This window comes from Abramis brama (assembly GCF_963993115.1).
Source record: "Abramis brama genome assembly, chromosome: 23".
In the NCBI taxonomy this organism is placed as follows: domain Eukaryota; kingdom Metazoa; phylum Chordata; class Actinopteri; order Cypriniformes; family Leuciscidae; genus Abramis; species Abramis brama.
In genome coordinates, this window is record NC_139985.1 from 15,468,101 (window position 1) to 15,477,940 (window position 9,840).

At 38.0% G+C, this 9,840-nt stretch overlaps 1 protein-coding gene across 2 annotated transcripts in view; it reads left to right on the top strand.

Annotated features, from left to right (window-relative positions):
• fgd5a (FYVE, RhoGEF and PH domain containing 5a) overlaps positions 1-8,398 on the top strand; it is a 52,434-nt gene extending 44,036 nt beyond the window's left edge. Inside the window, exons 18-21 of one of the 2 annotated variants that reach the window (XM_084101145.1) lie at positions 70-206; positions 332-460; positions 7,266-7,420; positions 7,550-8,398. In XM_084101145.1, coding sequence (XP_083957271.1) covers positions 70-206; positions 332-460; positions 7,266-7,420; positions 7,550-7,586 — 458 coding nt within the window. In that variant the 3' untranslated portion in view covers positions 7,587-8,398. The remainder of the gene's footprint in view (positions 1-69; positions 207-331; positions 461-7,265; positions 7,421-7,549) is intronic. The other variant, XM_084101146.1, reaches the window with a different exon arrangement.
• Positions 8,399-9,840: the final 1,442 nt, after the last annotated feature.

The following is a 9,840-nucleotide window of genomic DNA, read 5'->3' on the forward strand; positions in this document are numbered from 1 at the left end:
TTCCATTTGAAACATTTAAAATAATCTTGATTTCTGTCTAGTTAATGTCAGTGTATGATGTCTATGTAGGTGGCAATATTCCTGGATCATGTGCGAGCGCTAGTCCCCGCACAAACAGGGCCAGCAGGCCTCTCTCTGCTGTGTTCCAGAGCCTACAGCCGCCCAGCCTGTGGAGGAACAGAAAGAGCAGCTCACCTCTCACACAGGTACACACACACACACACACACACACAAACTCTCCCCTGCTCCTTCACTTCCACATCTGAATCATTTTATGGTATTTTGATGGTGGTCTAAAACATGATTACACAATGTGTCTCCATGTGTGCAGGTATCTGTGGGTGCAGAGGGGTCCACTATCAGTGGCAGTCTGCAAAGGCGCAAAAAGAGCAAAAGGAAGTGGAAGAGGCTGTGGTTCCTGCTCAAAGACAAGGTGCTCTACACCTTTAAAGCACGAGAGGTGAGGGGACCCAGAGTCTCCCACACCAGCACAGACACTAGATTACGTGCACACAAACACTCATATGCATACATGCACACATCTCAATCACTATCATATATTTTTTTAAACAATTTTATTTTCACCTGGTCTTTAGTGACCCGTATTTTAGTGAACAAACTACATTAGGGTGGAACGCATTCAAATAATCTATCCAAGCAGCTTGAGAGGAGGCCTATATATGCAGCCGATTCACCTCGATGTTCCTCGACAGTTTTCAGCATCCCTCCACCACCCCGTCTCCCCAGACTTGCCTGGTTACTATCCTAACCAAAGACCCGGGGGGAGAACTCTGGGTTCGGGCAGAAATACAGAGTTTGGAGTAGTGTTGCTTTCGTCAGCGAAAATTATGACGAAATATTGTCGTCAACGAACCGTTATCACCTGACGAAAACGAGACGAGACGAGACGTAAATGCTGGTCATGTGACGATGACTAAAATACATGTATAATGCAATATCGTTGACGAATAAAAACGAGACTAAATGTGGTTTACAAAATAAAAACTATGCTAAAATGTCTCTTCATTTTCGTTGACCAAAACGAGACGAGACGAAATGTTATAACGTCACGACGAATGAGAGAGTTGTGCGTGAACCCATAGCTTTGTCGGGTTTAAATTCTGGTTTGCGATCTGGTCACCCGATTATCAGCGAATTTAACAATATTACTCCATTAGGTTTTCTATTAAAATGTCTCATTGATATATTTGACACATTCATAATCATTACTTTTGCCGGTTCTTTGTGACAGCTGTTATGTTATTGGCAGCGTCTCTGGTTACATGAACGCGTCACCGCATCAGCACCAGAACATGGAGATTTTATTTTAGAGAATAATCGCAACCTATTCGATATTCTATAATTAAATAAACTAATCGAATATCCAAAAATCGTGACTCATCCCTGCATGGAATCTCTTGTTTCTTTTCCCAAATCTTCACTCACGTCTCACCCATTTTCTAAAGGGATTATTAACGTTTCTTCATTGGTTCGCTTTTAATTAGGCCTATTATATTCGTATTCTTTACTGTGGTAAAGTAGAAAAATGCTGTAGGACAGATAGCCTAAATTTGTACTTGCATGTTAAATTCTTTTTAACACAGTTTGTGCTTGTTATATTAGACATAGGGCGCGTCAAGTTTAGTTGTAAAGCGCGTTTCACACGCGCAGGTGATTAGTTTCACTTTCTCTGGCAGCTCAATCTCAAACATAGCCTAAATATTTCACCCTTGTGGAAAATAAAATTCGCTCTTCAGACCAATTTACATCAAGTAGAAAACACGAGTAGAGGTCTCTTTTCTGCTCGTGTCCCACATCCCTCTCAGAGCGCAGGCTATATCACGCGTCTTTGTGTGGAAATATAAAACAAGTTTTTATTTTTTTATTTTTTTAAATAACCCCCCAACCACCACGGTGGTAAAAAAACTGCCACCGTCACAGCCCTAAATATACTAAATATAATAAGATAACCTTGTTTGAAATTCTATATTGACTGGGTTAAATAGAATTGCATTACTAAAAAGAGACTAAAATACAATTTTCATTGACTAAAACTAGACTAAAATGTCATCAGTTTTCGTCGACTAAAACTAGACTAAAATGTCATCAGTTTTCGTTGACTAAAACTAGACTAAAATGTCATCAGTTTTCGTCGACTAAAACTAGACTAAAATGTCATCAGTTTTCGTCGACTAAAACTAGACTAAAATGTCATCAGTTTTCGTTGACTAAAACTAGACTAAAATGTCATCAGTTTTCGTTGACTAAAACTAGACTAAAATGTCATCAGTTTTCGTCGACTAAAACTTGACTAGACTAAAAAGAGTATGAACGTGACTAAAACGAATAAAAACTAAAAGGACAGCTTGACACAAAGACTAGACTAAAACTAAAATTAAAACAGGCCGCCAAAAACAACACTAGTTTGGAGCCCTCTCCTTGGATAGCACGCCAAATATGCATACTATTTACTCTATCTGATTATTTGTAAGTGTGAACTTGTAAGTGTGAATGAATTGTGCGTTGGATTGATACCAAAATTTTGGCTTTGATAAGAGAGCCTCTGGTATGTTGCATCATTACTAATAGTCCAGGTGATATGTGTAAAATTTGAGGTGATATGTTACCTTTTTCATAAAAGCATGAAACTTGGTACTCTTGTACAGTTTGGGGCCCTGAACATTTTCAGAATTGGAGCCATCGCCCATTTTACTTTCCGCCATAACCAAATGATGTATTTTGTATCATATCTCCTGAATCAAACATGATAACACTGAAAATATGATGTCTACCTATATGTTTTGATGATTACAATGATACCATATACAACATCATAAACTGTTTAGTTGAATAGTTAATGGTGAATTCAGGGTTGTGAAAAGGAAATCACAGTATCTGAGAACCTAGGCTAGACTATAATATCATGTCTGTTGCATGCATGTTGTGTAGAGTTTAAAAAGCTTAATCCATTTTTTCATTAACCTTGACAATACAGTGACTGTAAAGAGGAGAATATTCTATATGACCTTAGCAACATAGCTTAAAAAGAATGTTACTTCAAAAAAAATCTATTTCAGAAACATGTTTGTTTGATTGTTTTGTTGTTGATGAACCTATTCTTCAATATCTGCTTCACAGTCTCCTCCACATTGACACAGCTGTGCACTTTAAAGAGGATTTTTTGCATTTGCAATGCCAACGGCAACCTTTCTTGCAGCCACAACTTTAGAGTTTAAGGATGGACTGGCTTGCCTGTGGAAGAGTTGACCACGATGGTCTCCAATCGCTTGGGTCCATCCAACCCCAGTCTGTTGGAGATGGCATATTTGGTGCCACATCAAGTGCTTTTCCCCAACAGTGTCCTCCTTGGTACACTGCTCTTTTGAGGTGCTGCACTTTGTAAACAAAGACTATGTCCACGCACATACGCATTAAAATGTGCATGCCTGTTGACCGAACACGTAATTCGTATGTGCATACCGTCGCCGTTTTCACAGATTTATGCTTTTGAAGTTTACGCAGAGATGAGAACGGTATCATTTTCAAAACTCGTTTTCAAGAGCTTGCACTTTGAAACCTATTTCGGAGTTTGCTCTTTCGGGTCACCAGGGCGGCGTTGTCGTGTGGATGAATGGCTGGAGTGCATTGAGAGTTTTCTGTTTTCTGTTGAGTACGGTGTTGTGTAAGCGGCCCCTAAGTTAATACCTAATGATTTTTACAACGGAAATTAATCAATAAAATACTTAAGCTGGACATTGATTTTCTCCTAGAGCTGCTGTACGGCCAAAACAATCTTTGTTGAATGAATTTCCTGTTATCACTGTAAAGCTGCTTTAAATCAATCTATATTGTAAAAAGTGTTATAAAAATGAAGGTGACTTGACTTGACTGCACCAGTGCATCCTTAGTTGGGGGGATTTGCTCCATTCCTCCTTCCTTTCTTTGTGAACAACTCAAGACGAGCTTGATCGATGTTGAGTTGGCTGCTGATGCGATCGTAGAGGAGAATTGTGAAGAGCTCAACAATGGAAATTACCTCCTCTGGAATGCTTTTTGGAGCCTTTGACAGAGCCATGAAGGCCTATGTTGCCATTTCATCTGCATTCCAGGTATCCCATACTGCCTTCTTGCCCCTGGTTGCAAATTCAGTGACTGTGTCACAGCCAGTGAAGGCATGGAATACAGGAGGGGCCTTGGATTTGTCAGGACCCAGAGAAAAGGCAATCTCATGGGCAGGTATGTATCTGAAGTTCTTGCCAGTCCTAAATGCCACCCACAACTCCTCAATGTCCAGCTCTGACACATGTGCTATGGCTAGAACCACAACAGTTGGTCCACAGTGCCCAGGGTGATCTTTTTAAAACCTTTTCTTGCAGCATCCACCGCATGGAGTAGCATCCTTGTATGTGCCTCTTCATGTGTGCAAGGTGTAATCTGATCTGATTCTTGTGGGTGAGATGATTGGGTCCGCATGTGTAAACAACTTGTTTGGTAGTCGACCTTTCCACAAGGTTCCTGGCCAGAAAGTAAAAGAGCTCTGTTTTGTTTTTATCCACTCATATGAACCCTTTGCCGTTGGTTTAACTTGTCTTTTTCCATCCACTCTTGTTCTTGTCCCCTTTTCCCGCTTCTGGGACTTTAAGCTGGTAACTTCATAGCAGTCCTAAACAACATCCACTCTGTTGACCATTTAAAGTTTCTCTTTAATATAAGGTATGAAGATCTAGCTGGAAAAGTCATTTAAGGTTTTAGCTATGCATGGTTTCACCATGCTGATGACTGCTGACATAATATTTAGACCTCACTGTCTGGGGCACTGCTTATACTGTTTCCCAGCCAGATCAGCCTTGTTTCCCAAGAGTAGTCCACCATGAAGTGAGAGTGATGGAGGGTAGGCCTGATTTCCGTTTTCATGGTTCCCATCACGGGTCTGACAGGCAATGTAGAGTTTGGAAAACAGTGCACAGTAATTTTTCAGCGAGTTTTGTCTGGGACTGTCCTCTAATCAGAGCTGTTTTAAAAAGAGGGAGCTTGTTCCTCTTCAAATGGATAGTGATGCGTTTTGTGCCCTGCTTCCTCTCTGCAACAAAGAGTTTGTACTGCTCTTGTCTTGGTCTATCCTCTCCAACTCGAACAGCATCCACAACAGCTTGGTCTGCTAATTCTCTTGAGTTTAGCTTCAGAAGGTTGTTGCTGTCCTCTGCGAAGGGGGTTCCCATTTCCTCAATCACGTCAGCCATGGCATTCTCAAACTTATCACTTGGTACACACTACAAGATATTTGGGGTGATGTTGAACCAATTTCTCCCCTTCCGACAATGCCAGGTAAAGTCGCGATTATCTTGATGGTTCTACAAATTATCGTATCAGATTTTCCTCTGGTGTGAGGTGTGTTAAGAGTGACCGAATCTGCTCGGAAGAACGCGGAACCGCCCCAATCTCGAATCGAATCAGAAATCCTGTTGTGTTGGGGGAACCCCGAGGACAAACGCGCGCATGCTCTGGAGATTATCACGTAAAACGAAACAATACCCAATCAGAAAGCGAGCTGACGGAAGACTCACCTCCAGCTCATGCTGTAACATGTAAAGTTCATGTTCACACCATCTCCATGATTCCATCTAACTTTTTTTCCTCCACGAATTTTCTGTAAGGGTAGGGACACACCCAACCCATGCCAAAGAACGAGCGCTGATGAAAGACAACTGTGTTGACTAGAGCCAATGGTGCGGAACACACCAGAAAACCTAAGTCGGCCCACGCTCAAAAAATGCCCGACAGCCGACTGCTGGCTTGGTGTGTCTCTGGCTTAAAAAGCAATCCATACACTATAAGCACCATTTCTTCGTGCCAGTTCTTCAAGTCACGTTTGATGCAAGACATTTTGCGGGATTTCCCGTGTTCACAGGTGGGACTCTGTTGTCTGTGAATGGAATCTGTTAGTGTGTGGTGTGCTTTCCTGGTAACATTCACTCCACACTACAGAGGAACAAAACAGATAAATCTTAGATTTTTTATCGTCATGTTTGTGGTTTCTCACATTTTGAAAATATTATAAGATTTTAAAAATCTTTTAGTGTGGCCCCAGCTTCAGATGATATTCTCAGATACTGTGATTTCATTGTAATCCTTCTCAGTCACTGAATTCACCATTAACTATTCACCTGAACATTTTATGATGTTGCAAATGGTATCATTGTAATCCTTGACCATCAAAACATAGGGGTAGACATCACATTTTCCATCCTATCATGTTTGGTTCAGGAGATATAATAATAAAATACATAATTCAGTTATGGTGTAAAGCAAAATGGCCGCCACGATGCGTTTTTGCGATGGCTCCATTTCTGAAAATGTCCAGGGCCGCAAACTGTACATGTGTACCAAGTTTCATGCTTTTATGAAAAAGTTAACATAATTTTCACATATCACATGGACTATAAATCAAGTTCAAAAATACAGTAAAAACTGTAATATTGTGATATATTATTACAATTTAAAATAACCGTTTTCTATTTTAATATATTTTAAGTGCAATTTATAAGTGCAATTTATTCTGGGAGGGCACAACTGAATTTTCAGCATCATTGCTGATGTCAGGTCAGGGGCAAAGATGTCAGGTGTAATACCAGTTTTTATCTTACCTTTTTATTTTGTATCGCATCTCTTGCTTTTAATTCGTTAAAAATCTCAAATACACTGCTGAACAATAACACTAATATCTATAATATTTTTTCCTATGTACTACATGTACTACAGACACTTGTGCATTAAGTCCTCATGGATTTCATACAACGTAAAAAAAAAATAAAAATTATTACAGAATAAGGCAGAAAATATACAGTACCTGTCAAAAGTTTGGAAACATTCATACAATTGTTTAATGTTTTTGAAAGAAGTAAAAACAGTAATATTGTGAAATATTATTACAATTTAAAATAGCTGTTTTCAATGTGAATATTTTGTAAAATGTAATTTATTTCTGTGATGGTAAAGCTGAATTTTCAGCATCATTACTCCAGTCTTCAGTGTCACATGATCCTTCAGAAATCATTCAAATATGCTCATTTGGTGCTCAAGAAACATTTCTTATTATTAACAATGTTTATTTATTCAGTGTTATTAAATATTATTTTTTAAATCTGACTCACTGAACTGTGCTAAATAAAAGTATTTTTAATGGGTCAGGTACTGAAATATGTAGCACCATGTAGCATACAACCCCTTGCGCATATTTGAACTGTCTGTCTCTTCTCTGTCCGCAGGATAAAGTGGCATCTGAAAGTCTTCCTCTGCAGGGTTTTACTGTGAAGCTGTCTGATCGATCAGAGGGGGAAGACACAGACAATGTTTTCCAGCTCTACCATAAAAAAACACTGTATTACACCTTCAAAGCAGATGACCAGCATACTGCATGCAGGTATGACACACAAGAGTCATGAAAACACTCCAAATATCCACACGTTTAGAGAAAACAGGCCGAGATGATGCATTGTTTATTCACAAATGAAATCAACAGAAGTATGTTAAAGAAACTGTTATTTTGCAGGTGGGTAAACGCCATGGAAGAGGCCACAGTGTTATAGTATCCAGCTATCTGCCCAGATGACAAGAGGACTTTGGGCAGGGTTCCCCAGACAGCTAAACCCATTATGGGCTTACACCTATGACATCAGAGTCACCTGTGCCTGAGAAACCAGCGGAATCACACCACAAATACCTTCGTTTTTTAAATCTCTATCTTCTTTTTGGCTGCTGAATTTCAGGACAGTCACACAAGGCATGTCATGCTTGGTGTTTGTTTGTCCTGTGCCTCACCTACTTCACAGACTAATTCAAAAAAGTGCCAAATGTAAACAGTGCAGTTCAGTGAATGATTGTCCTGAAACTACTCACGTGTGTCGAATAAAGGAGAATGTTCGTTTTTTTAGAAACTGTAACTACCTTTCTATATGCAGATATAATTCAGTGCTGTCATTTTATACATTGTAAAATTAAAAATAAATTAAGTACAAGGCATTTGTTATAGTTTGGATGAGTATGATTAAGCCAATACAGGCTTGTTATAGACAATATATTGTTAATTTCATTAAACGGCTGAATGTTTAGCATGTCATATCCTACCACCTCAGATTTAAAAAGTCCATGTTTTATATACAAATGATATCATGTGATTATATATATTGATTTGATATAGAATTGTATAGGCTAACTGGAACGAGCTGTACATTTTACAATTCCGTAATATATTTAATTTGCAGCTATATTAAGATATTGCTATCATCTGCTGTGATTCATTTTGATCCTCACGTCTGGGAGTTATTTTACATCTGACTCTGTACCCTTACAAACATTACCATGGCAAACATTGTTTTCACTAAAATACCACTACAGTTGTTGTTACTATTGTGAAGCTGTGCTAACTTGAGTTTAGCCAACATTGGCGTCATACATAACACAGTAAACGTATTGTTTTAATATGATCCTATAGCCTATGCATTTGTGATAAATAACAGCATATGGTTCATATGCGCATGCATTTCCACATCGCATGCTTTCTTTGGCATAGTTCAGTAAAACCTCGATGTAAATCAGTATGGAAATGTTGTAGCCTACATATGTGTCGGTTAAATGTTTCATTAAAAATAACAAAGTGTCATAAGCTTTATGTAGAGTATCGACCTTAAGCAGATTTGTAATTGGACCATCGTCGAAAGTCGCATTGTTCCACAAAGATATGTTTAAAAATGTCTGTTTTTTAAAACATGAACATCATATAAACGTTCAAACTTGCATTTTTGAATGTGTTGAGGTGAGTTTTGTTGTAGCCTATATAGGCTATTCATCTCACTGGAGAGAACCTACATAACTGAGAATTTTTCTGTTCGGCTATATTTCTAAAATACCAAGCGACACACTTTCTTTTTTATATCATGTTCGTTTTTATTTGTCTTTGAATGTTACATTTGAAAAAAGCTGTATTCTGTAAAACAGAAGAAAAAAAAACCTCCAGTAGGGGGAGTGGGGTAACATTTTATTTATTTATGTGCTCCTCAAGATAATAGAAAATTATGCAGAAGTACAATGAAAGTATCGAAAGAAATTTCAGGATGTTTACAATTGTTTTAAATGATCAGAATACATCTATGACGAAGGGCAGGTTTGGGGTTAGTTGATCCTAGTCAGTGGGTAAGTTGCTCCATCTGGGTGTAAACTGACTATATTAATTGATTCAAACACGTAAAATTTTAAAGATAATTTACCTCTTAAAAATAAATTAATAATCAATTAATTAATTCATAATCAAATTTCCTATTTCTTTCTACATATTTTCTTAAAGCAAACTTAAACAACAAAACCAAATTAAGTTGTAATTTCAGTATCTTTAATTGTTTGCATTTCTGAAACAATAGGCTATGTTAAACACCAAAGTTGTAACCTTCCCAAAAACAGACTAAACAGAGTTTAAGTAAAATTAAATACAATCTGAATTAGAAGGATTTAATCAATTTCACTGAAACTAATAAACATTTAGTCAAAAGGTTATTGGCATGGTTTTCTGCAATGGAAAGATACAGGTGGAAAGATATATATATATATAATCTGGTGAAAAAGCATCTTCTAGTAGAAGGATTTGGTGGAATTGTACATTGTTCCTAAACTCAAACTAAAAAAACAAGATAAACTAAACCAGTTGTGTAATATTACATTGAAATTATACCAGATTATAGGCTACCTCAGAGATTTAACTTAACTGCCTTATGATGGGGTAAGTTAAAATGCAGGCTCAATTTACCCCACAGCATTTGGCTTTACCCATAGCTGCCATTTTGGACAAAA